This window comes from Neopelma chrysocephalum, unplaced genomic scaffold, assembly GCF_003984885.1.
Source record: "Neopelma chrysocephalum unplaced genomic scaffold, ASM398488v2 Primary Assembly neopelma1_97390, whole genome shotgun sequence".
Classification (NCBI taxonomy): domain Eukaryota; kingdom Metazoa; phylum Chordata; class Aves; order Passeriformes; family Pipridae; genus Neopelma; species Neopelma chrysocephalum.
In genome coordinates, this window is record NW_020926031.1 from 5,764,086 (window position 1) to 5,790,621 (window position 26,536).

A 26,536-nucleotide genomic window follows, 5' to 3' on the forward strand; every position below is an offset into this window, starting at 1 on the left:
ATGTTCTACTTCCACTGCCCCCCGCAGCTAGAGGGTGAGTGTTGTCGCACAGAGACGTGTAAGTACCAGAGCTGAACTTCGAGGGGTGGGGTGCGCAGGGGACGGAGGGAGAAACTGTGGTCTGACTTGCTCCACGACTGTCGGGTACAGATACGTGCTGGGATAAAAATGTAGATTTATAAAGGCCACTAAATATTATCCTTTTCCTTAAGAAAACACAATCCTCTCCCCCTCCTCGCTCCCAGCTTTCCCCTCTTGTTACAGGATGGAAAGAATTACTTTTTTTTTTTTTTAATTTGATGCCTGCTGGAAAGGCCTTGGTTTTACACCCCCACCCCTGTCATTTTGCCACCTGCCTCCCCTCTGTGGATAGTGATCCCGCAGTTGAGCCTCAGGCTACGGCAGAGATGCTTTTCTCCCCTCCCAGCACAGATGTTGGTGTCATGGCTGTAATCGGGACACTTTCAGGACGTGGTCACGCCTCCTCCCTCCAGCCAAAGGGACCGCATAAATCTTTAATGCTATTTTACAAACATTCTGCGGGAGGATGGGGGAAAACGAGGCACGACTGAAAAAAAAAAAAGGAAATAAATATTTGGGAGGATGTTTTTCTTTGTGTTATCGGTCAGAGGCTTTTGTCTATTTATTATTATTATTACTATTTGTTTCCCTTAAAAAAATATGGCAGCCGTCGGGATTTCCTCTTGTCACCCCCGTAAATGCCCAGGGCCCTCTGCACCCGCTCCCTCCGGCCAGTGCTCGTAGTGTGCGGAGCATCCTCGGAGCCGCGGCCGCGCAGCCCTAGCCCCGGGCGGGCTATCCCGCCGTGCCCGAGCGCGCCCGCGGCTGCACGGCGGAGAAAGCGACCCGGCCCCGGAAAATACCCCTGCCTGCCCACCCCGTTCCTTGCACGGGCATCGCAGGGAGAGCAAGGGGATTTCCCCGCGGCAGCCCTACCAGGAAGAGACGGCCCAGCTCTCCCCAAAGTTTTCTCCGGGTGGGACAAGGGAGGTGGACTGGGCAGGACAGTGCGAGCATCTCTCCCGCACCTGTCACCAAGCGCTGGGGCGGCTTTGTTCGTTAGTTTTTGGCAACGGCTTTGGAAGCGTGCTCTTGTTTTTGTTTGTTTGTTTGCTTGCTTGTTTGCTTGTTTGTTTGATGTGTGTTTGTTTCTCCGGTGGCAGCGTGGGGCCGGTGCCCGAGACAGGGAGCTACCCCCGCAGTCTGCAGCCTCTCCCGGAGGTGTCCGGGGCCGGCCCTTCATTCTCCCGCCGTGGGTAGCATCGGGGAGGGGGGGAAGGGGCGGACTGTCCTGCTAAAGAGTAAAAAGAATAAATAAATAAATAAATAAAAATATACCACTGTCCAAAACCCCCCACCCACCCATCACCAAAACAGAGGTGGCAACAGAAAAGCTCTCTTCGGCCAGCGTTCGGGCAGTCAGGGAGGCCCAATACCATAAGGAAGAGACCGGACTCTAGGGGTCACCAGGACAGTATTTTATTCTGTGATGAGCCTCTCCCAGGCTAGCAGAGTCGTCCGTCTGTGTGAGGAGGGGGCTGGAGGCCGTGTTTATCTTCCAAACTATGCTGCAAGATGAGCTGCGACCTCCAGCCCCTGTGCCCGCGGTGGGGCCGGGCCGGGCCAGAGCACTCCATGGGCAGGTCTGCGAGTGGGGCCACAGGGACACAGCAACTCTTCTGAGGGTTTGGGTACTTCTCTGTTCCGTGAGGGTTTTTTTGTTTTGTTTTTGTTTGTGGGTTTGGAGGTGGTGGATTTTTGTTTGTTTGCTGTTTCTGAGTTTGGATTAAGTTTTGTGTGTTTTTTTGCTCTGGTTTGTTTTGTTTGGTTGGTTGTTTTTCTTTATCCTGTTTTGTCAGCGGACAGAAAGGGAGTGACACATTTCAGCCCGGGTACGGAGGATGTGTGACTGGGGGAGCCGCGAAGGCCGGGGTCCCCTCCACTTGCATCCCAGCGGCCCATCTGCTCTCTCCCGACCTCCACCCAGGGACAAAACCCCAGTGCCCCAGTCGACCCCTCGAACTCCCCGTCGGGGAAGGACAGGGACGGCCTCCTCCAGCCCCGCTGCAGAGTCCCGGCGGCTCAGCCGTGGCCGAGCTGCCCCCAGTGCTCAGCTGTACGGAGCGCCGTGCCCATATTCTCCTCCAGGAATGAGGGCGAGCAGACGGGGGCGACTCGGCCGCCGCAGGATGTGCGTGGGGAACCACAGAGGCCCCGGTGCTGCCCCGTCCAGGCAGGGGCTTTCCCGGGCTCTCCCGGCAGATGGGCAGGGCCTTTACGAGCTGCCGTCCCCACGCCAATGTTACAGCTTCGTCTTGTCGTCATTTTAAAACACAAATGGCCCGAAAAAATACTCTTTACCGGGCCGGGGTGATCTTCGGTCGGAAGAACCCCCCGGTGCCCGCAGGAGCCCCCGGCCCAACTCCCGCCGTGCTCCCGGGGCCGACCGGGGTGCTTGGGGCTCCGGCCCCGCGGAGATGGAGCCGCATTCCCCACCCAGCCGGGGTGGCCCCGGCCCTTTGCCCCCGCGGGGCACAGCGGCCCCTAACTCGGCTCTCGGCCTGCAGGCGCGGCCCCCTTCGGAGGCCACTCCGCTGGCGACTTCGACGACGGGTTCCTGCGCAGGAAGCAGCGCCGCAACCGCACCACATTCACCTTGCAGCAGGTAGGAGCCTGCTTCTCTCTTCCCCTGCCCTGCGCACCCATTGCCCCATGCTTGCCCCATACTTGCTCCCTGCCTCCCCTATACTGCTCCCTTCCTGCTTCCCACCTGCTTCCCGCACGCCCCATGCCATGCCAGCCCCGTGCCAGCCCGGCGCCCCGCCTGACCAACTGCCTCGGGCGGTCCCGTTTTCCTCAGCCATGCCTGACAGACAACCCCTGGGGCGGCCGGACAGATTTCTCACGGATCTCTGCTCTCCCCTCCACCAGCTCGAGGCCCTGGAAGCCGTTTTTGCTCAAACCCACTACCCCGATGTGTTCACTCGGGAAGAGCTGGCTATGAAAATCAACCTCACAGAAGCCAGGGTGCAGGTAAACATCCTGGGGAATTATTTAATTCGGGTATTCAAACTGGCAAACTTTTTTCTTTTATTATTTTTTTTTTATTTGACATCATGACTGCAGAGTGCACATTTGGCCAAAGAACGCAAATGAAGACGATCTGTCATTTTCATGATGCACTTTAATAACATCAACATAATGTGGAATATTAGATTAGGTTGATTAATCGGTCATTCATAATTAACTAGTGATAATGTTCTACACTAATTTGTCCGCGTCTCCAAGGTACTAAATTACATCAATGCACATCCATTTCCTTGCTTTTGGAGGGGGGGCGTGGTGCAGAGAAAAGAGCTGAGACGTGATTCTCCAAAGCAACTGTGACCACTGTCGAGCAGTGGGGTTAGTCAACTCCAGGGAGCCCAGCTGCCACGAAGAAATCTTCTGCACCTCTTCAACTTTTCTCCCTTTGCCTTCTTCCTAAACACTTAATTTAGACAGCTAAAGAGCCTGCAGAGCAATTTCCACACCTTTAATAGGATCCAGTAAATACCATTGGCCATGATTACTCTTTCCACCACCACCCTTTTCCACCCCTTCTTTTCTTCCTTCTCCTCACCTTTTTCCTCTTTTTTCCCCCCTTTTATCCATGCGTTTGTTTTTCCATCTCCAGGGATTAACTTTGTGTGTCTACAAGCTCTACCAAGAGCAGCAGTCCTGCAGTTGTCAGACATGGATCCCTATAACTCTGCAGGCATTCACTGCAGAGTTGCAAACCATTTTTTGAACACAATTATGCATTAGTTTTTATTTGTGGGGCTTTTCTGCATGCTGTTCTTCTATTTTTTTTTTATTTATTTTTTTAGGCGCTCGGGGTTAAGACTATGCAAAGATCTAATTGTAGGAAATATAATAGCTTGCCTTTTGTTCCCTAGGGTCATGTTAGTATCTCTTAAAACCCAATGGCTGAAGAGAGATAATGGAATTCACCACAGTAAATTGGGGATTGTAAACAAATTATTTCTCCTATAATCAGATTATGTGATCCTGATTATTAAATCTCAACATGAATCATTGGTCATATGCGGGCAAATTAAACTGATTATTATTTGAAAATGAAAATCTCCTTTTGCCACTGCATTGTAGGTACTGGCTTAAAAAAAATAATAAAAAATGCCATTTTGGCTATTGGTGCCTAAAGACTGAACTGCAAATTGAGATAAATGGGACAATTATTGAGCATTCAGAAGTGGAAGATCATAACTTCTTCCTGAAAGGTGCAAGGGTGAGATAGGGGTGGTGACAATTAGATTGCTGAGGACTGGTGTTTAGCCTTGTTGTTGGCTATTATGCAAACAGACAATAGATGCAAGCATTTGTTTAGCCTGCTTTCATACAGGGACACGGGGAAACACAGAGGATGGGAGATATGTTTACATTTATACCCCTTGCTCATTCAAATATGATTAATGTGCTATAAAGCAGAGTCTTAATCGAAGATGATGTTGTCAAACAATAACTAAATAGGGAAATAAACGACTTCATCATGCTCTTTCCTCAGAAGCAGGCGAACTGTCAGTGCAAAGTCATTAAAATATGATAATGAAAAATAGCTCAATTAAATGTTGTTATAGCTGTGACCTTCATTCAATTAAGACACAAGAAAGTGTCTGCATTTTGCTTTGCATTTAACTGCTCTAAATTTAGAATATAGATAAAATCATTATTCAATGTTTGCTGATACATGCAATTAAAAGGCAGCTAACTAAAATGGAGTTGGAAGAGGAGAATAATAATAATACCAATCTCCCTTATACTTGAATTTGTGTATTAAAATGTGGATTTCCTGATCTCAAGAGCAGCTTGGCATTTTCCAGCTCAAATACGATGCTTTCAGAGAATCAGCTCCAAGGTTAATGGAAAATAAGAAGTTTTGGGACTAAAAATCAGGTGATAAAATCAAGAACATGAATGTTTGTTTTGCATATGGGGAAAAAAATAAGGTTTGGAAACTGGTGTTCTGAGATCGTAGTGTGGCCTGAGGCGGGGGGCAGTTGTACCACCACAGTATTAAACTGTAGAATGATCTTCCAAAATTAGTATCTATCAACTTTTGAGTCCTTTGAATGCAGACTGGACATGAGAAGAATAACAGCCAGCATCATCCTCTCCAGAAAACGGATTGGATAATATGGCCTAATACACACCTTTCCATTTCTCACCTCTCCGATTCTAGCAGCAGCTCATTTAAAGACTTATACATGGTTTCATCAGAGTGCTTAGATATGTATTTAATACCATCCCTATAAAATGGCTTTCAGTTGTGTTAAAACACAGAAATCAGTGAGAATTAAATGTGTGCATTAAGGCAAGCACATGATTAAACGTTTTGCTAACTGGCACGGTAACATCAAAACTTTTTTTTTAAATTTTTGCTTGTAACATGCCTTTGGAATGTCTTTAGACATTTTTAGCTTGTTTTCCAGACCCAGAAACATTACAGATACAAATATAATCCTAAGACTCAACTAGAATAGCAATGGAGTTACAAAATAAGAGGAAGTTTTAGCCAAGCTTTTAGATGACTGATTTCACTAGCATAACAATTTACAATTTCCTTGCTTCACATTCGGCTAAACACAGTTTTCAACCAGGATTGCTCTCCCATTCCAGGTATGGTTCCAAAATCGAAGAGCTAAATGGAGAAAAACAGAAAGGGGTGCTTCTGACCAAGAGGGATCTAAGGAAACCATGGCTGAGGTGGCACCTCCTGCAAGGAATTTAAATTCCCCTTCTCCAGCAGATCAAAATAGGAATAAAAAAGAGGGTCTGGAGATCCAGCAGAGGTAAGAGTGTGCTATCAGCTGCCTGTCTGTGGGGCAAGCACACCTCATATGTATGTATGTGCATACAGATTTGCATGCTGCCGTGCTTTGACCTACACAGAATCATCTTTAGAAAATGAGCTGTTTCTTGTGCAGCTCACTGTTCCCTGTGGGAACGCAGAGAAGCTGGTGGCTGTGGGAGGCTAATGTTATCCAGGCTTGGTCACATCTAGTTGGACGCTGAGACACCAACATGTTTGTGTGCATGCAGAAATGGAATCAGCTGGTTCTGGTTTTGCAAGGAAGTTGTTTTCTCTTCTCCATCAGCCTGAGTCGAGCAGTGGGTCCTACAGGACCTTTCTTCCCTTCCTGCCTGCCGGGGACTCTCCTCAACACAGCCACCTACGCACAAGCTTTATCCCACGTCGCCTCTCTAAAAGGTAAATTGCTTTGTTTAACTTCAGGGATAAGCTCAAAGAGCATCTCTTTCAAGCTAAGTGGCATAGTCCCATGTGTGGGGAAGCCTTTGGGAAATGGTGGATCTCTCTTTCTGTTTAGATGGCAGCAATTGCACTGACCAATGCTGCACATACAGAATTGAGTCTTCCGTTTTATCTTGTAGCATCATTTGTGGCAAAACTCTTTCATTTGACTCAGTTACTTTTTGTGAGGTCAGGGTTTGTCTCAAGGAGTGAGGCAGGTAGGGTTGCTCCTTTAGAGTTTTTGTTGCATATGCTTTTTTTTGAGTCAAATTTATTCTAATAAATTAGTTATACACATCCTTTTGCATTATGTATTACCTGGCACCGTTACCGATGCCTCATCCGCTCTGCATGCAGTTTCCTTTGCAGTGCATCTCTGCACAATCCAGACCTTTCTCTTCTTGGACAGTAGAACTTGAATAAAGCGTGTTCCTGGGGACAGGGGAGGATACAAAGTAATTCCTCATTACCTGGGACCCAGGCTTCAGGAAGGGTACATCCCATGTCTTTGTACTTTCAGTTTCCAAAAAGCAGCACTATGCATCTTTTAAAAATAAATCACCTGCTGATCCATTAGCTGTTCCTAGCCTAACAATTTCTAAGACTAAGGGTGTAAGCAGGATGAATTCAATTTATAGATTTATAGGATGTAAAGACTCATAGCAGTGCCAAGCACAAAGAGGCACATGCATTTACTCTATGTCCCAATGTGGTGCAATAACTTATCATTATGAACAAAAACGTCCTCTAATACCTCTCACTGTATTCTCTGGTGTATCTCATGTTCCTTGTGAGTATTTCCAGTTAAATCAGTATTGTCAAGGTGTATTCCTGAAGCAATATTTGGAACTGCTGAGTTTTGTGTTAAGTCCAGTGTCCTGCCCCCTGTACTTCCGTCTTCCTGTCTTTCAAAAAAACTGAAGCCAGATGCAACAGTTACTGCTCTTTTGATAGGTGTGGGACCTGGGACTTTGAATCAAGAAAGGACACACGGGTGTGACCTGAGCCCTAAAACTTAAAGGCTGATTATCACCTATAAGTGGGCAGCAGCTGTTGGAGTGCGTGAATCCTCTTGATCTCTGCCCTGTGAAGTGTTGGGGCTGGGAATTTTGGTGTCCTCGATTAGGTAGGAACAGCTTCCCTGGAGTAGATATAGGTGAAATTCTTCAGGGAAAAAGATCATTCATTGACAAATGTCGTCCCAAACGGGTTGAAATGTGTGGAAGTAGAATTGTTTTTAGCGAATAATTTCAGATGGAAGTAAGGGATTTTTTTTTTCTTAAAATTTACATTTAAGTGTTTTCAAAATTAAGTGCATCAATTAGTTGTTCTCACTTGCTTCATATCTGAATGTAGCAAAATTTTAAGAAAAAATAACCTAAAAAACAAAAGCCAATCAAAATGAAAAAAAAAAGGAATAAAAAAATGGCATGAAGGGTTGGTATTTTTTGTTTGGTTGTTTTCTTTGTCAGTTTTTGTTTGTTTGGTTGGTTGTGTTTAGTTTTATTTATTTGGAAGACTTCCTGATATTCTTTTCTGTGATATTACAACTCAGCCACTAAATTGAGACACTAATAATTTGTTCCTTTTTGCCTGCTAAAAGTTTTACAACCTAGGGGCAGAAAAAGTTCTATTCCTCAATCTCTTCTAGATATTTGATAGTCAGTTGCCCAGGCTAAGAGACAGTGTCCCTGAAAAGCTGGTCCCAAAATACAGATTTTTTTTGGTAATTTTTGTAGGAATGATTGTCAGATGCCTGCATACTGTCTTGGTGAATGTTGTCAGCTATATATGCAGTTCATTCATGAAATGGCCTGGTTTATATTTCCTACCTGGCACTAGAAATCTCCAGATGCATGCAAGGAGACTGCGATAAAGTAGTATATTTTGATTTTAATAGATCCAGTTACAGATTCACACATCTGCATATCCACCTACCAGGAGCTTTGTGGAGCTGCCTATGCCTGTCAGCAAATTGTTATCCTTGCAAGGAACTTGTAGTCTGAGCTGCTTGTTTTGAGGGGAACTCTTTTTCTTCTGCTGCTGGTTCTGCTGCTAGGTCTCAGTAATGTCAAATTTTGGCTTTGAGCTTAAGGGGCAAGAATTTATAGTTCTATGAGAGGACAAATTTGACTTATACAAGCAGAGAATAATTGTAGCATCTTTCCTGTGGTACTGATATATGGAGTATTGTCTCCTCCTTCCTTGGCTCATCTCCACAGTTTCCTCTTTCTCCCTTTCTCCAAGCATAATTCACTTGGGCTGGGGTAGGGCTGTGCACAACAGACATTGAGCCTTCAGTCTTGTAAATTGGTGAACAGGACAATCTCTAGACCTTCTGAGTGGACCAAGGGTATGACAGGTCTGATGCACATTTTGGTTTTCTTTGGTATGGAAACTGCAGATGAATGATGGTTCATCTAAACCAGTGTATTTGAGAGCACAACCAAGCTCACATGTCAGTCTGGAGGAGGAGATAATGGTTGTGGGAAGGAAAGAAAGAACAGGCAGACACAGTGTTCACAAAACCCTAATATGACCATCTTTGACATATGCTCAGTTCGGTTTGTTTGACTCTCCCTCCTCATTTCCTTTTGAGCTAGGAGCTGATTTGTGCACTTAGGCTTGCCAAAGGAGTACTAACCCTAAATTTAACTGCCAATAGTCTATGTCCTTATATGCTGTCTTAATGAAGTGACCCAAGCCTCTCCCTTGACAATCTAGTTGCATTTTGCTGCAGAAATGATGTGACTCTGCCATGGTGAATCTGAGGGCACAGGACTTTCTGTCACACAAAATCCCATCAAACTCAGCACAGGTATAGAGTTCTGAGCTCCTTGTTTCTTTGGATTGTTTCAATAAGGAGGAATTCAGCAAGTAGTAAGGTTTTCCAAAATTTTGCAAGTTTTATTGAAGAGTGAAGTGATCAAGAGGTCTTCCCAGTATCTGTCTTGTGCCAACCATGTTTTCTTTGTGCTTTTGAAAGCAAAATAGTTACTCCAGAATCAAAGCACCATGTCACTACCAAAGGATGCATGATCCCGCTTCCTTCCATGCCAGTGTCAAATTAAATGCAGCTCCTCTATGTGGATCCTGTAAATAGATATGTATTCCTACCACTGGGAGAATAATCCCCACCAGTAAAGGGAATCATCTTCTTAAGTAAGGTCATAAGACCTGCCTGCAAACAAATGGGCACTCCGAGCACATCAGATTCTACTGCAAAGTGTAGGTTGTTCACTAATTCTTTTGAGGAGACAAGATGTACTTTGTTGGACTTGTGAGCCAACACTTCACTGGTGTCAGTGAGTAATATTTGATGCTTTAAAAGGAGACAATTAAAATCAATACAGTGAATAACAAGTGATGATGGTGATGTAACTAATTAATAATTATTTTATGCTCTCAGGGACCATTTTCACTCTACCATCTGAGGGTTCTCTGTCTTTTGTAAAGAAACTAATACCTCTCCTTTCTTCTCTGACTTTGCTTGGCTCCAGACCCAGATTTCCAAAGCTACATAAAGTGTCTAGGGAACAGGGTTCTTGGATCTAATTTACAGTATAGGGATATAATAGTTGATGGTGAATTTGGTCTAGAAGAGAAAAAAAACTCAAGACAGCCTAGTGTGGGGCAGGGACTAAGCCTGCAACTTTCCTTTTGGAAAGACTGTGAAGTGCACTGTAGGCTTGCCTCCAGTGGCTCTGGACCCCACATATGCCACTTCTGGGTAAATGGGGGATATTGTTGGAACGTGAGACTAGATCTGCTCTGATGAATGAGAAGAAAGCTATTTTCCCTAAGTACCTATGCCCCATGAACTTTGCTGTCTCTGCAATAGAGATTTCACACCACCCCCCCCAAGTGAGGATATTAGCACCACAGGATGTTCTGTGAAGAAAAGAAGCCACCTATACGATAGCAATTGAAGCTGTTATTCAGAGCATAGACTGTTCCAGAGAAGAGTACATTATCACTGGCCATTTTTTCTCTGTTTCTATCAAATATTCTGTATTAAGTAATACAGCAGACCTTTTCTTTAGGGGGTGTTCTCCCTCTCAGGAGTTTAGCACATTGGAGGCTGTACTTAATAGCAAGCATCTGTCAACTACTATATCACCTTTCTGTGTACTATTCTTTCAGGAAATACAATTCCTTGTTTGAAAAATTTGTATAAGATCATATTTTCTGGTGTATACAGTGTTTCCTGCTTTAGGGTTTTAGTGATTCACCACTGGCCATACTCAGGAAGAAGGTTGACATGCATAGATGAAATTTCTGATGTTCATTACTCTCTGAAATTGTCCTGATTTGACAACTGTGCTACTTCATTGTGGTGACTTCAACAGTTCCATGATCTTCCAAGATGAAACACTTACTGTAAGCCATGCATCTGCAGTCCATTTAGTAGATTTAATTGCAGACCTCAAAGATGAAGGGAAAATACTTGTTTTATTTATGGGCTGTATAACAATAGAGTCATCAGGAGAAGCTAGTGTTCTGTGCAGAGAGACCTCAAAGTACCTTCTTAATGGATGACAGCATGAATGCAATTCATTAATGTAGAAGATGTTATTAATGGGTGTAAACACGAATCTCCGTTTTTTAGCCGGATGTGTTCTACCGTTCTGGTGGCTGAGGCCAAGAGTGTCTGTTACGTTCCACTGAAATTTCCCCAGACCCCATGATGAGTGAAGTGTATGAGGAGAGAAATAATTACACTTGCCAGGGAATTACTTTCATAATTCACTCACAGCTCTGTGCAAGTTATAGCTTGGTTGGTTTTCACGGCACCTCCACACCACCGGTAGAGAAGCAGGATTGCATTATGCACATCAAAATGGGTATTCCAGGGCACCATTGATTAGGCTCTTTTATGGTTTGTTGCTGCTGTGGTTGCTGTTCATATTAGGGAGGTTTAATTGCAGTATCCAGGAAAAAAAAAACAAAACACAACTAGAACTGCCCATCCATTACATTTCAATTTCTATCATGGAAAGATGAAGAGAATTTGCATAATTCCACTGGGCAATTCCCATTGCCAAGGCTGTGAAAGACGTGTTCAAGGACCTAACTAATCCTTGAACTAGTGTTTACTGAATTGAAGCACCACTGTTTCCCGTAAGAATGGGGATAAAATCTCTTGGGGTCCTTTATTTTCTCTGTCATTCTTGATTATGGACTTACTGAATTTTTTCATGCAATACAGCAAATATATTGAGTGGGTTCCACTTGACATTTTCCATAGTTTATCTGCCACTCTCACTTTGGAGAATTTAAAACATTTCTGTAGTTTGCTGCAGATGCACACACCTTGAGAAAATTACTTTGATTCCTGTATCACAGGTCCCCAGCTCTAGCACTGCCCTACCTCACAGGTATATTTTGTTTATTTTTATCACACATACTAGGGAATATGCAAGTACTAGGCACCCTAAGAGCCATGGGTAGGAAATTGATGCTGTCTTGTTTCTTCCTGGACCAATCCTGATTAGGTTAGTGGACCTCAAGCATGCAGGGGTTCCTATTGAAAGAGGAAAGGGATGTGGGGTTTGCTTTTTGGAAAGACTATCTATTAAGATCTTTAAGCTCTTGAGTTGAAATACAAAATAAATATTTAAAATATTTATGTATCAGTATGGACCCTGCTCCCACCCCACTCTTCTCAGCTGAAACTGAACTGTGGAATTGCACAAAAGGTACCACAACCAAAATTGTAGATCAAATATCATTACAATTAAAATGTGATGTTGGCACAGACAAGACAAAACTAATTTAATTTTTCCTGTCAGTCTCTGTAGGAGATCAATTAAACTGCCAAGTAGATCAAATATTTCAGACTGTATTTATTACATTAAGTATTTATGTTCAGGCTGAGCATTTAAAGTATGATCTCATATAGGAACACAAGGAGGTTTAGATCAATTCAGTAGAATTTTCTGTAAGTTAATGGAAATCTAATTGTGTATTTTAATTTTGTGTACAGGAGGCAGTAAGTTCCTGAAAGAAAGCAAACATCACCCTGCCCATATTGTAGCAACTTGATACAAATCCCATTAAACTAATACCAGATTGTCATAGATGTTAGTGGAAGCTGAATCAAGATCTAGGGCTTAACCCTCACTCATTTTTATGGGAGCTGGATGCCTGATGTCCTGAAGATTCGAAATAAGTAGGAGAAACTCACTCCTTCCCCACTGTGGACTCAAGGTTACTGTAACAAGATGTTAAAAACCTCTGCTGCCTGCTAGATAAGGATGCTTCTTTCTTAGTCAGCATCACATCCTGTACATTGTGGGCTGACTGACGGGCAGGTGGAGACCTTGGGCTCCTGAGTCTCCCATAGTTTGCCTCGGCTTTTGTGCCAGCCAAGTCCGATAGATTTCACTGGACTTATCACCTGCAGATGCCGATAATTGTAAGGTAAATTCAACCTTCTTTACAACATACATTAAAAGGAAACAGGGCTAAATCCTACCCTACTCTATTCTAACTGGACCCTGGAGCAAATGTTGCTTTTTGTTTTACTTCTTTTTTATGTGTGAGCTGTTCTTTGCAAGTGTTTTAGCCTCACTGAAAATGAAAGGAATGGTTATGGGTGAACTATTGCCAGAAATAGTTTAGTTTCCACCACAGGTAACTGCACCCTTAGGTTGCAGAGCTACTAGGTAATATCAGGCCTAATTATTAAACAAAGAGCTTAGATTGGTACTGAATATTGATAAATACTTTATCCCTCCAACAATGGAATGAAAATTATTCTTAGGGGATGGAGCTGATTCCTCCTTTTTTGGAAACAGGAAGACTCTTTACTGCTTCTCCCCACCTCCCACTGAGCAGACAGTGTCTGTGCCTAGTCCTGTATTAGGTACCGCCAGCAGCCCAGCCCTCCCCTCAGCCTGGGAACTGAACAGCTGTGTTTGAAAGTCTCACTGTCTGCGCTAGAAAGCAGCAGTGCAAAGGCAGCTGGTGCACAGGCAGGCCCTCATGCTCCCCCATCTCAGGGCAGAACCTTAAGATAGTGAGGCTTAATAGATAATAGTGAATAAACAGATTTCTGTGTGGCTTCCGCAGGTAAAGACTTGCTGCAAACTGCAAGGACTCTGAAGGGCCTCTCCTCCCTCTTGTTAAGACAGTGGCCGTCCAGAACCCCTGAAGTGGCTGTGATTCAACAGGGCAAAAAATTACTTTATGGGCATGGTTGGTGGTGGCAAAAATTGTAAGTTGTGTTACCGAGTGAATTTATTCTAAAACCTCCTTCTGACTTGCTCAAAACAGCCACACAATTCAAGACTGAGCTTCCTAGTGCTAAAAACAAAAGAAATGGAGGATTTTAGTCAAGTGCTGAAACATGTTTGTGCAATTTACTTGAATGCCTGGACCCACAGAAATGTTGGTCTGTTGATCATATGCTTTATCAGAGAAGTATTACAAGACAAAAGGGTTCTTTCCATTTATATTAATAACTTGTCCTTTGTAGATTCTGTTTTTTAAAATGCAAAGAGTAATTTTTCCTGAATGTTACTTGCAACTGCAAATCTCTGGCAATTGCTGTGGTGAAGTCTTGCAGACATCCTAAAACCAAGCAACTGGCTGCCTTCATTCCTTAGCAGATGAGTGCTGACCCGTTGCTACCAAGAACAGAAGTGTAAAAAAAGACTACCTGCTCTCTGCAGGTTATTAGTTCCATCACTTAGTCATGAGCCATTTAACTCAAATATTAACTGCAGAAATTAAAGCAAGTCCTTGGCTTGGAAAGATCAGGGGAAGATACTGCAGCGTGCCACGATGTGTGCGGCCTGGCTGTTCCTTGTTGGGACGTAGCACATCAGCAAAAAACAGGATTTTGCCAGGGGTGTACAAGAGGATGTAGAGTTTGTGTGGCCTCTGAGACCCCTGGAAAAATGGTGTTACCCAACTTTTCTAACCAGAGAGCAAATTAAAGTAGCTCAGCCATCCCACCCTGCTTCCCCTTCCTACTCCTCTGACATATTCTTCTTCATTCAATAGATGCATATAAGCTAGGTAACAAGATGGCTTTTTGAATGGACTGCATTTCCTGCCCAATGGTCAACCTCTACTTCCAGGTATGCTTGTTTGGGAACTGTTCCAACCCCCAGCACTATCAAAAATAATCCAGAGGAAGAGTCTGAAGTGTTGCAGCTCAGGAAGACAACTGGTGGAGTGAGGACTGCCTCTGTCAGGGGGTTTCAGGGGAGCCTTTTAGCTTGAAGGGAGAGGAATACCCACTTCATCCACTCTCCAGTGTTTTATTGACTGCTTGGAACATCCACATGTCTCAGATGAGAGGGTAGAGATGCTCTGACCCATCTCTCCTGATGGGACTCTTAAGCCATGTCGGCAGCAACAGTGCTTGGTAGCCTTGGCTCACTTCTGGAGGCCGTTCTCTTCAAGGTGTCGTCCTTAAGCAGCACAGACTGGCTGTGTAAAGGTAGAACAGACTCTTACAGGTAGTCATGATGCCAGTAGTTGACATGGGCCTGGCCAAGGAAAAGTCTATCTTGTCTTACAGTGAGATAGGAGAAGGTCATCATAATAACTGGCATATTTTTACCTTTCTCTCTGCTGTAATCTTTCAGGCAAAGATAAGTGATGGAATCTTTACACTCGCATCAAATGCTGCTGCCCACACTGATTAAGCTCAGTGTGCAGGTGGAGGGCAGGGTACATCTCAGCATAGGCTGATGGTAGCCACAGAGAAGCAGCCTCATATGAGAGGAGGGAATGAGCTGAGCCTTGCTTGTTGGGAAATCTCAGATGTGATCTGAACTTCACTGCTCGCCTCTGTCTGTTTTCCTTGCTCATTCTGTTTGTCACCCTGAGTGACTAACAGTGTAAGATCCTTCACAGTATCAGTAGAATAGGATACAGGTTTTCTAGCCCTGATACAGAGATGTACCCACTAAAGGTCAAGGTACCCACTTAAGGTCAACCCCATCTCTGTCCTCTTCAGACTGACCGTGGAGGGAACAGTCAGTCTCCACGACTTTCCCCACGAGTGACGGTGCCTTCTTTCCTTCCTCCCCAGGGAGCCCGCTGTGCTCGTGCTGCGTTCCAGATCCCATGGGCCTCTCCTTCCTGCCCACCTATGGCTGCCAAAGCAACCGCACCGCCAGCGTGGCTGCGCTGCGCATGAAGGCGCGGGAGCACTCGGAGGCTGTGCTCCAGTCTGCCAACCTCTTGCCCACTGCCAGCAGCAGCCCCACTCCTCCTGCCAAACCCTCCTGCCCTGAGGGCAGCCAGGACAAGCAGCCCTCTCCAGCCAAGGAGCACATGGAAGGGGAGAAGAGCGTATGAGACTGGACTGGTGCTGGCCCCTTGGCTCAGGGCAGTGACCCGCTGGTGCTCTGCCGGGGGGTGAACTGCAGTGTGATGTCACGGGGCCACCAGGGACCTGGCACGTCCAAGTGGCCTCTTTGACTGCCTTTCACACACCCTTGCTTTTCTTGTGTTGCTGTACTTTCATTTCCCCGATTTATCAGCACTATCTGTGTTTGGAAACGTTCGTGAAACTGTTTTTATCCCCCCTACCACATCCCAGGGACACCAAAAGGCCGGGGATCCTGGCTTACTCCTGCGCATCTTGACTTCCCATTCTGTGTGAGACGGATGGCTGACAGCAGCACATCACTTCCAGATGTGAGTTCTGGGGCAGGAGAGGCACCCAGGCACCAGTTACCCCACCACGCACAACAGGGGTGAAGGAATATCCAGGTATAGCCCAGTTTGGCCTGCTATTTTTCTGAAAGCATTTGACTTCAATCAAACTTATCCCAGGCAATCCAGGTGTAAGAGAAGCAGAAAATGGAACAAAACCCTTAGTAATTTTTTCCTTCTGTCTTCTTTTCTCTGAAAGTGAAGCTTCCCATGGAGTAGATTACTGGGAAGTTGCTGAGATCAGTTTACTTGTGACTAAAATCCTTGCACTAGCCTCTATGTGAACATCAGTCTGTTGCTCTTGCCATTCCCTGGGTTAGATGTAAAAAACACATGACTTCAAAGTGGCATTCATAGCTTCAGACTGTAATGCTGGTATTTAATAGAGAGTGTGGTTATCTCTAGATCTGCACAAAGCTGGGAGTATTTTAGCATCACTGTCTTAGAAGAAGAGACTGGAAGACAAAAGAGTCCTTCATTGCAAAACTGGAAATATATCTTTCCGTGTTTTGTGTTTAATAAAGAGGAAATTAAGCTTGGAAGGGTATTCCTTTATGCCACCCAAAATCAGAGTATTTCATTTACTGAAAACTTGTAATGAATCTAGGTATGAAAATGTATTAATTATTACAGAGTGGGCACAGTGCACAGGAGAAATTGATGCTTTAGGAAATATAGTATTATCTCACACCCAAACCTCCCCAAAGCAAAGAAGACCAAGATCTGAAGAGCAGTCATTTTAATCTGTTGTGCCTCATATTTTTTCCATGGGAAATGCACATGCAGATTTAAACTTAGTAACATGGACTTGCATTTTTCCGGTGCCACTTGCAGGCTCCTTAGGTTTGTCCACAGATGTCCCTGGAGAACCTGGTGTAACAAACTGTTCTGAGACTTGACCAAGTAATGTGGAGTCTAGTGGAAGGATTCCTGTCACCTCTGATCCTGCATGTTTTCCCAAGGACCTCCTGTAATGTGCTGAGCACATGCTTTTACATGGGGTTTTGTTCAGCTGTTTATAGGATCTAAGTTTGGAAATGTGCTTGGAAAGCAATCCTGAGTAATGCTGGCAGCAAAATTTTGTCTCCTCCACATAAGTGATCTCAGCCCATGAATTTCAGAGAACCTGGGACTTCTCTGGGGCTTGCAGGACCCTCCCATACACCCTGGTGCATGCCTTCCTTTCCATGAGGCAGGGTTTGGTGTCAGCACCCACTCAAAGGGTGGAAGCCCTGGTCTTGGCAGCACCAAGCACTTTCATTGCTCCAGGAGTGAAGGGTACCAGGCACCTCCAGAGTGCAGTTTGTGCCTTCTGGACGCAAACCAGCAGAGAGGGCATTTCTGGTTCTGTCCTTTGATCTGAATACAAACAAAAGTCAGACGGGGCCAGCATTCATCACCTGGAGTCATTTTGTTTTACTTCTGCCACACAGTGTTTTTCTTTTGGGGTTCCTCAACTGTCCTAATTGCAGGGAGGGGAACATGCAGTAGTCTGCCATCTGCCTTTGTGTTCCAGCTTCAGGAGCTGCTCTGCTGAACTGTGAGGGAGGTGGCTTCTCTGGCTGCAAGTTATGGCTTAGTTTAAACAACAGCAACAACCTTCTTCTTACACCAAAATAAAAGAGATCTCTGTGTGCTTTGTTGTGGGGAGTGGTTGGAGGAGAGAAAATCACTGTTTTGTCAGTGATCTTCCCAATTGTAATTTTTGTGCCCTCCCCCTCCTAAAAAAAGACTGAAAATATATTCCAGTCCAAAGAGGCAGGCCCAACTTCATTTCAACATAATTACCTTGCATTCAGTTGAACTTCAGCCCTTCTGTACACTAACTCTTCAATCTAATTGTTTGATTAAACTCGTATTTCCTCCAGAAAGGTACATAAATAAGTGAATTGTTGAGCAAATTAAGAATACTTAACAGCATTGCATCTGAAAAGTAGTTATGCTGATTAAATTTTCTGTCCTTGAGGATTTTCAGGAAATTACTTTTGATCGTCAATAACACAATTAAGTAAACTACACGCACATTAGCATGAATAATTGATAAGAAATTATGTATTACCACGAAGCACTGATTTAATAATTCATGATGCGACACTCTAGTGACTGTGCAAAACTGGATAACATTGACAAGTCTGCCTGATGTTGCTGGAAATGCTGCAAATGCAAACAAGTCCACAGTTTTGTTGTACAATAAAGAAAAGTATCTGATGCATGCTGTAGTTTCTGTTTGTTTAATATTTGAATAAATTTAGAAAGAAGACCCTGAGAAGTTCCTGTACTCTTTTCGTTCAGATCAATTTATCTGTTCAAGCATCTGTTTTCACATTGATGGCTGTCCAGTTCTGCTTAGATCAAAGAGATGTTGCAGAGTGGGGGAGGCTCTCCCTTGCACAGCTGAAACCTGCAGGATGTCTCATAACCAGCAAAATTAGGGAACTCAAACTTTACAGAGCCTCCTGTTAAAGGGGCAAAGCACCATCAGTCCCCCTTAAGACTGAGCACAAAGTCTTTTAGACTCTTTGGTGTCTGATACGTCTGTGATTATAATTATGCAGTAAGATGTTGTAGGTGGTTACTCTAAGTCAGCCACAAATTAAGCTCTTAAATTTGTGTGTTTTGAGTCTACGCTATGCTGTGCTAAACCCTAGGCCAATTTACCAACAATTCTTACAACTTGCCTAGGGGAGGCAGATAGACATTTGTGTTCTCTTTAGCGTGTTGGGGAAAGCAGAGCATGGTGAGCCACCTTTTCCTCTCAAGTTTTGATCCAAGACCTGTCTGCCTCAGGGCAGTGCAACCCAAGGGAACTTGCTTGAGGTCACTCAGCAGTAGTACAAGGGCAAGAGCAAAACTCAAGAGATCTGTGTCTCTGTCATGCTTGTTTCTAGCCACCAGACCCCGCTCCCTTCCAGATAGGCTTCCCACTGCAGATCAGCCACCTGCCTACTTTCTGTGCTGTCATATATCAGGGCTATGCCACTTAAACCACTCTGTAATGGCCATTTCAGTAGCTCTGATTAAACCTGGCATTTAAAAGTTTATAACTCAGCTATAAAAAGTCACTCAGGCTGAACCCCAGCATGAGAGGCCCAAGCCCAAGGGGATGATTTACATGCGAGCTACTCCAAAATTAGCCTGTATGATATTTTTTCAGTTATATGAGGGAAAAATGGAAACCCAAGGCATGAGGGATGGATGTAAGACAAAGATGTTTTTTTTGGCAGCTAACTGCATTGTCACCAGATCCTATGCAGTAATTTTCTCTGAATTTCCATACTAATATGATCCATGCATAGCGTCAGTGGTCACTGTGCAAATGTCAATTGTTCAGGTTTGGCAAAACATCTCCAGTCCTGGGCTCCTTTCTCAAGAAATTACAGGCATCCACAACACTCAGATTTCCCCTCATCCCTCACCTTCCCCTCTTGGCCATCTCTCAGCATCCTCATTCACGACTCTGCAGAAAACCTATGGTCCTGCCTCAAGCTCTGGTGCTGACTTTTGGCTTGTGCTGTCCCCATGCTGCAGTTCCTCCTGATCCAGTGCTGAGCCTGGCAATAGGGAGGCTACAGCAGGGCCATCTGGGATAGAGTCCACTCTCAGGGCATGCTCAGGGCATGATTGCAGCATGTTGGACCAGGTTTTGTTAATGGGGGTTGAAGCACAGTGCCAGACCACGGAACCTCTTTATAAGGTTGCATGCCTTTCTCTCAGCTCTCCATGCTTGTTATCTCTTACACGTCTATTTAAGTGTCCTTATGCCTACTTACATTACAGCAGGAAATGTGGAGCTGTGAATGCACCTTTGCTCAGTTATGCCGTAGGCTAGTCCTTCTTACACTGCATGCTGGATAGTAATGAGATCGTTGGTCTAATTGGCTCTTTATTAGGAGTATTATTTACAACAATGCTGAAGGCCATGTGCATGCAGATAAAGATCTTGGTTTACCATTAAACTCTTCCCTCTTGCAGTCAGTGCCCTCCCCTCCGTGATCCCCACAGATTGCTGCCCTTGGGGAGTTTGGACTGACCTTCTCTCCACCTCCCAGAGGAGTCCCCCATCCCAGGTCACGGCCAGGGATAAAAGCTTGCTGTCCTTGGGAAGTCTGCCCTTCTGCTGTGTGCTCAAGCTTTCTGCTTCCCTGCAGCAGAAAGAAGCCAGCACAGTGTGGGAGGAAGTCATTTGCTGCTGGGTGGACCACGAGGGAAAAAGGGATGGAGATGAAATGCTTGTGGTGTGCTGCTGTGGCACATTCTCCCTCTAAAAGAGCTGCTACTCGATAAAGATCCTGTTGTGCCTGGCTGGCGGTGTGGTGGAAGCAGAGTGTGAAGCAGGGGAAGTGAGAAGCCCTGAACTGATACCTGAGTTCTGAGTACATAATTCAGACCTCTCCACTGAAGACTTTGACACCCCTCTCTGAGATCATAGTGTGGCCTGAGAGGGGGGGAGTTGCCTGCCGCAATGCCATAAATAAAAGAGCAGTAGAGTACAATAAACAATGCTTTATTCTTTCCAGTTAAAAACTTCCTTTGCAATGTAGTAAAATATTGACTTTAGGTGACCATATTACCACAAAACAAGACCTTTTCCTGATAACAACCAAAGAAGCGTTTACATAGACATGGCCTGTGAAAATGTGAATTTTATTGTCATTTACTGACACTGAATTTCACTGGCATAGAGCATATAAAGCCTTAGTTGAGAGTGAGGTATTGACAGTATTTTAATAATCCAACCACAATGCCCTTGTTTTCTGCCCTAAGCTCTCTGCCACAAGTAGGTGCTGGTCTGCTGTTTCAGAAATCTGAATGTCATATTTTGGAGCTGTGAGACATTTCCTGTGGTAAACTCATAATAGTTAAAATTCACCAGGATTTAAAGTATTGACCTGCATAACTCTTCTAGTATTTATCTTCGATGGCTTCTTCCGTAGTCAGTGTTTTTTATTGTAACATCCATAATATGAAACAGAGAAGGAAAAAACTACCACTGCTTGTGTCATTTTAGCCAAGAAGAGTTCTTACATGCAGAGTGACAAAAGGCAGCTCTTTTCTGCAGGCTGAGTTATTTCTAGATCTAATGCCCACCCCAATCCTGTTCTGATGGCCTGGAAGTTATTGAAGTTGTTTATGGTCTTGGACAGTTCAGCCAAATCCTCTTACAGTCTCCTGGAGCACCTGAGACTGTGGCAGCTGTTTGTAAAAATATCCACTGCTCTGGGCTGGTCTAATGTCAGGGTGGCTGCTTTCTAAGTCCCAGCACAAGCCAGTGTATTGTGGCATTAATGCTGTGTACAGGTGGACACCTGGGAGTATGTCATCCTTCATGACTTATACACCCATCTTCTGCCCCACCAGTGGCCCGAACATACATGGCTCATCAGCTGCCAAGGTCAATTCTGGTATGCAAGTTCCTGTGCTTTCAGAGCAGTGCCTTCAGCCCAGGCTGGGAGACCTCTGATAGTATGGTCAGAAAATGCAGCCCGAGAGCAGCCATCAGAAGGCAGGTCAGACAAAGCCAGCCTGAGAACCGGTCCTTGGGACTGGTCAAGGCCGGAAGAAAACTTTTAATTTCTAATTAAATTGTGTTTGCTTTGTCAGCTAAACTGGTTTACCTTTCAGTTCTCCTGTTTCAGAAATCTTTTTTATTAAACTCCAGCACTCAATGTTGGCCCTAGAGACTAACGCTTGCTACAGTGGCAAATTTATTAGGACTCCCCTAGGTACAAATAGGCTGAGGTTTTTATTATGTGCACACAGCTTCTTTACACCCGCATTGTACATGAGGCAATGTGTTAAATAAGATCCAAAGCCCATTAAATGAAGAAGCCCATCTCTGCAAAGAAGACTCCCCAGGAACCTAAACCCTGCCTGTTATATCGCAGCTGGCTCACCCTTGCTCCGTCGTGCTGGCTGAAGCCATCAGGTTTTGGCAGATGCTTGAGAACCAAGATGCTGATGTGATCACCAGTCCTTGGCACAACACGGGATAGGAGCATCCCTGGGAGTTGTTAGTTTTTATTAGAAATATTTCTGTAGCAGTGCGCAAGAAATTGGCTGCTGGCAAGAAGGGAGATGTACAGGAGAAAAATGCTGATCTTATTTCTCCTCTGAACCATTACTTTAGAGCTAAACTCAACTGGGACTGAACCTGAGCTCCTCCAGGGAGGATTTGACAATCACCATCCAATAGGGGTCAGAAGAAAATCAAAGTCCCTCTCAGAAAGCCAAATACTTGAATACTTCTCCTGTGGCTCTGAACCTGGGAGTAAACCAGACCAGTGTTGCAGCTTGTTGTTCAGACAAATGACACATACAACAAGCAGCCAGGCGTGTGTGTGTGTGTGTGAGCACACAAACTGCAGCTTCATCTTTTTTTTTGGTGGCATTTCCCTCCACGGGGGAGGAGCAGCATTTAGGTGAGTCAGCTTCATGCACCCCACAGAGCACTTTGTCAGCAAAGGCCAGGACTCACCGCACAATGTTTTAACCCTATCTCCACTGTGAGGCTGCGGGGTGGAGCTCACAACATGGGTCCAAGCTGGATGGAGAGGGAGGAGGAGTGTTTTTTATTCAGTGTTTTTTTCCTAGTGATCTGTTTGCGCCATGACAAGCCAATGTGATCCCCACTTTACTCTGTTTTATTCAGTACAGACACACCAAAGGGAGGTATTTCTTGCTAAGGGGTCCCCCTTTTCAGCAACTGAACCAGCCTCCATAGCTTGGGAGATGACTTGGGAGGTCCCTTCATTGGGACCCCTCAGTGACTCTGTGTCACCTTGCTGCTCAATGTCACACTGCCTTGCCTGCATCACATCATCACCAGAGATGAATAGCAGTACAGCTGAAGATAAAAGTGATACTCTTTGTTCCTCACAAAGAGATTACTAGATCTTAGCTGAAATTCTCTTTTGAAGTAGCTGGTTGGTGGGATTAAATTTTTTTGGGTTAAAATATTGTAGGTCTGCTGCTCTGTACAAATCTCAAGTGTCTAGAGAGTTGCTGAGGCTGGGAAGCCACCTCTTGTTTACAGGAAACTCTGTGTTTCTATTCAGTTCTGATCAAATCAGACTTTTAAAAATATAATCCACTGAGTTAAGAGCTATGCCTTTGCACCAGTCTGATGAATCAGATACATATTAAAATTAGTGACACTGGGACTCTTCTGTTCTGCAATACACTGTTAGCCAGACACTGTGAAAACAGGAGAGGAGTGAATAAATGAGAGTCACTGTTATTAACTAGATTTTAGAATTACATTAATGAGACAGGAAAAGAGGAGCCGAGGTACTGGAGACACCTTGCTCCTGCTGCAACTGCATGGGCAGGTGATTTAGCTTAGATTTCATAGTCCTTGTCTATGGGACTTATATGTGCCCAAACAAAATAGCTCCTGCATGTCAGGATGGGTATATTTGGGCCACAAATTAACAAGGTCCATAGGAAAGCAAACTTTAGTACCTGCTGGAAGGGAGAATTGCATTGGCCAAAAATAACTTTTGTAGATGATTACACCTTTTAAATACATTGCTCTGACTTCATCCTTTCCCCCTGCCCTCTGCCAGTGCTTCTGCCAGCAGAGATGGCAATAAGCAGTGAGGAAAAGTCTTAAAACAGCCCAGCATGGTATGGAAGATGATGTCTGCTGTGTGCTGCATTAGTTAACAGCATACACACAGCAATGTGAGCATTAATCTGGGGGAATTAGGTATGAGCGAGGGTTTGGTTTGATTCAGGCTGGATTTAGGATTAGCTGTAATAAAAAGCACATGTTGGGATCTGTTTGGTTTTATCTATGGCCTCTGAGCATCACAGGCTGCCTCCTGCTCAGCCCTATCAGGCAAACGTGACCGTGGCAGATGATGCTGTTCCAGCAAATGCCCACAGTATAGACACAGTCACATTTATAAAACCTTAGTTTTACCACTGGGTCAGCTTTATTTACAGGGTGGCCTTATTGCCACTGTCCTTTGTTCATTTTACTGACAAAGACTGCACACGCTGAAGGAGCACTTGAAGCACAGCATGGATGTACCATTGCCCTTACGTTAGTGCCACTCCCACAGCGCGAGTGTGACTGGAAGCTTTCCAAGGACCGGGCTGTTGTTTGGGTTTCTCAGATGAGAAGTGTAAAAATTGACAAGTGCAAACCAAGCAGTTAGTGTCCTGCTGAGACTGATCAGATAACCTCTCTTAGTATACTCCAGGGATGCAGATATTGCACACCATTAAACATGTCTTAGATGCCCACAAGGATATAAAACTACAACCAGGTTCCTCTGCCACTTGAAAACACAGTGAGTCATCAGCAGGAACACCCCCCCCCCCCCCCAGTGTCAATAAGAAGATTATCAGCACAGAGCTAGTACCATGGCAGCTGTATCCAGAGCCACGGACAGTCCAGCAAAAGAGGGAGCTCCAGAGTGGCTCATCCGTGACAGCCAGTGCTAGGAGCACTTGTCTGTGAATCAGAAACTGGTTTCTCCTCACACATCTCTTCCTCATTCCAAAATGGATTAAAAAAACCCCAGCCAACCACCCCCACCATAATAACAAAAAACAAACCAAAACAAAAAACCAACAAAAACCCAAACAAAAACAAAACAAAAAACAAACATGGGGAAAACAAAAGTCAAAACAATATTCAGCCCAACAAACTACAAAGTAATAAACAAATATGGACTATTGGAAACACTTTGGGATATTTGAAAACTTTTGCATTAGTTTCAAATTTTTAATACACGTTTTTAAATTAATGATTTCTTTAAAAAGTTTTTTCAGTCCAAAAGAAAAGATCCAGGACTGTTTACTCAGACATTCATGTAAGCAAATGAGGACTTCTCAATAACTTTTGAACAAATTTCCCAGCTCAGAAGACAGCAGTTGGAAAAAACAACACTCCAAATGTACAAATTTTTTTTACCAGCAATTTCAGTGTTGTCAAAGCAAATCTCCTTTTCAGCCAGGAAGCTGTTTTATTGGAAAATTCTTGCTAAGGTGCAGGTATGTGACTTGGCTGTGTCAGTAGGTTTTTGGTCCAGTACTCCAACTGGTATTTGATCCTGCTTGGTTTATGTTAGGGCTCATCTGGTGGCTCAGGTAAGGAGTTTACTGTGAGCAGATCAGTGCTAAGGCCAGTTCTGCTGCTGGCTTGAACTCTTGGGGCTGATCCTGTTGCCAGGAGAAGTGTTTGCTGTCTCAGGTTGATAGTGTAGGTGTTTCACAAAGTGGGAGTCTTAAGCAAAAGGGCATCTCTATCTCCCTTCATGGTTCTGCCTGGCCCAGTCCACCTGCCTGGCTCAGGACTCACCAGCTGTACCACCTTCAGCAAGAGGAGACTGTGTATGGGCAACCACTCATTCCTCCAGCAGAAATGAAGGTGTGGGGGCATCCCAGGTACAACCCTAGCCCTGGCAAGAGTATGGAAAGAGGCAAATGTTCATCTGCCTGGGGTAGTGAAACATCAGAATCACAGAGGAAAATGGAGCTCTCCTGGGGCAGACTTGACAAGTAATAGAACATGTGGACTGACAGGTGGGAGATGCAAAGAATAGTTCAAGAGCACTTTTTAGACTATGTCCAGACACTTCAGAAGAACATGAATACTGTATTTCATTTTATATAGACTTGTAGACATACTTAGATACACCTCTATATAGGTAAACATCCATATTGATCAACAATAACATTGTCTTATTATAAAGCAATATGACATTCTCCTTTCATTTTTTTCTGACTGTTCCTTTTGAAAATTTCAAATAGCACAGGTTTTGCATAGAATAATGCTGGAATATTTTCACCCACATTCATGGGATGCAGTCTCAGGGGACCTGTTCAGGCAGTCAGTGCTTGCCAGCAGAAACTGATTCTGCCGATAGACTTTGAGCAATCTCAGTGCAATCAAAGAAAGACTCTCTCTTGGGCCATATCCAGTTCTCATCCCCCACAGCTTATCAGTGCTAGGAACAGAAAGAAGGATCAATGTTTATCTCAGAGTCTGTCTGCCATCTGTGGTCTGTCAATGTAAGGAAGATACTGAAGAAGGCCACCTTAGCTCATCTGAAATGCTCCGTGTTGTTGGTGACAACACTGACAGCTCTGGCATAGCAGTAATTCCACTTTTGTGTGCTCTGAATGCTGCCATTTCCTGTGCCAGTTTTAACCAACCCAAGGGACAGTTGTGATAAGACGAAGCTCTGACACTGAATGCCAGTGGGCAGGAATGTGAACACACTGGGGAGCTCCAGGATAAGGGAGTCCAAGCCAGCACAGGGAAGAGTCAGCCTGTCAGGCAGCTTTGCCTTTGACAAGCCCTGACTTTTCAAAGTGTGTCTCCAGCTTTGAACATTTTTTACTTTTTGCTGGAAATCAACTTCTTTCCATTGCTAGAAGGATTTCAAAAATTGTCCCTGCTTCTCACAGAGTCTTCCCACTCTCCTTCTTTCAAAGTACCCAGGTCTAAATTTATTTAATATGGACTTCGACAGGGGAAAATGCTTATGTTTTAGGACTGAAAGCTGCTTCCTC

At 44.5% G+C, this 26,536-nt stretch overlaps 1 protein-coding gene across 1 annotated transcript; it reads left to right on the top strand.

The window, feature by feature from the left end:
* Positions 1 to 15,649, top strand: DRGX (dorsal root ganglia homeobox). Its single transcript, XM_027672436.1, has 6 exons — positions 1 to 34; positions 2,589 to 2,686; positions 2,953 to 3,054; positions 5,698 to 5,870; positions 6,177 to 6,289; positions 15,381 to 15,649. Exons 1-6 carry the CDS (start codon positions 1 to 3, stop codon positions 15,647 to 15,649), a joined length of 789 nt encoding a protein of 262 aa, XP_027528237.1.
* Positions 15,650 to 26,536: the final 10,887 nt, after the last annotated feature.

What these genes read in the sequence shown, in the direction of transcription:
- DRGX (XM_027672436.1), top strand. Translation starts at nt 1, where the DNA reads ATGTTCTACTTCCACTGCCCCCCGCAGCTAGAGG. An exon ending in CTGCCCCCCGCAGCTAGAGG is followed by an intron (nt 35 to 2,588) that starts GTGAGTGTTGTC and finishes CTCGGCCTGCAG; the next exon opens with GCGCGGCCCCCTTCGGAGGC. An exon ending in TCACAGAAGCCAGGGTGCAG is followed by an intron (nt 3,055 to 5,697) that starts GTAAACATCCTG and finishes CTCCCATTCCAG; the next exon opens with GTATGGTTCCAAAATCGAAG.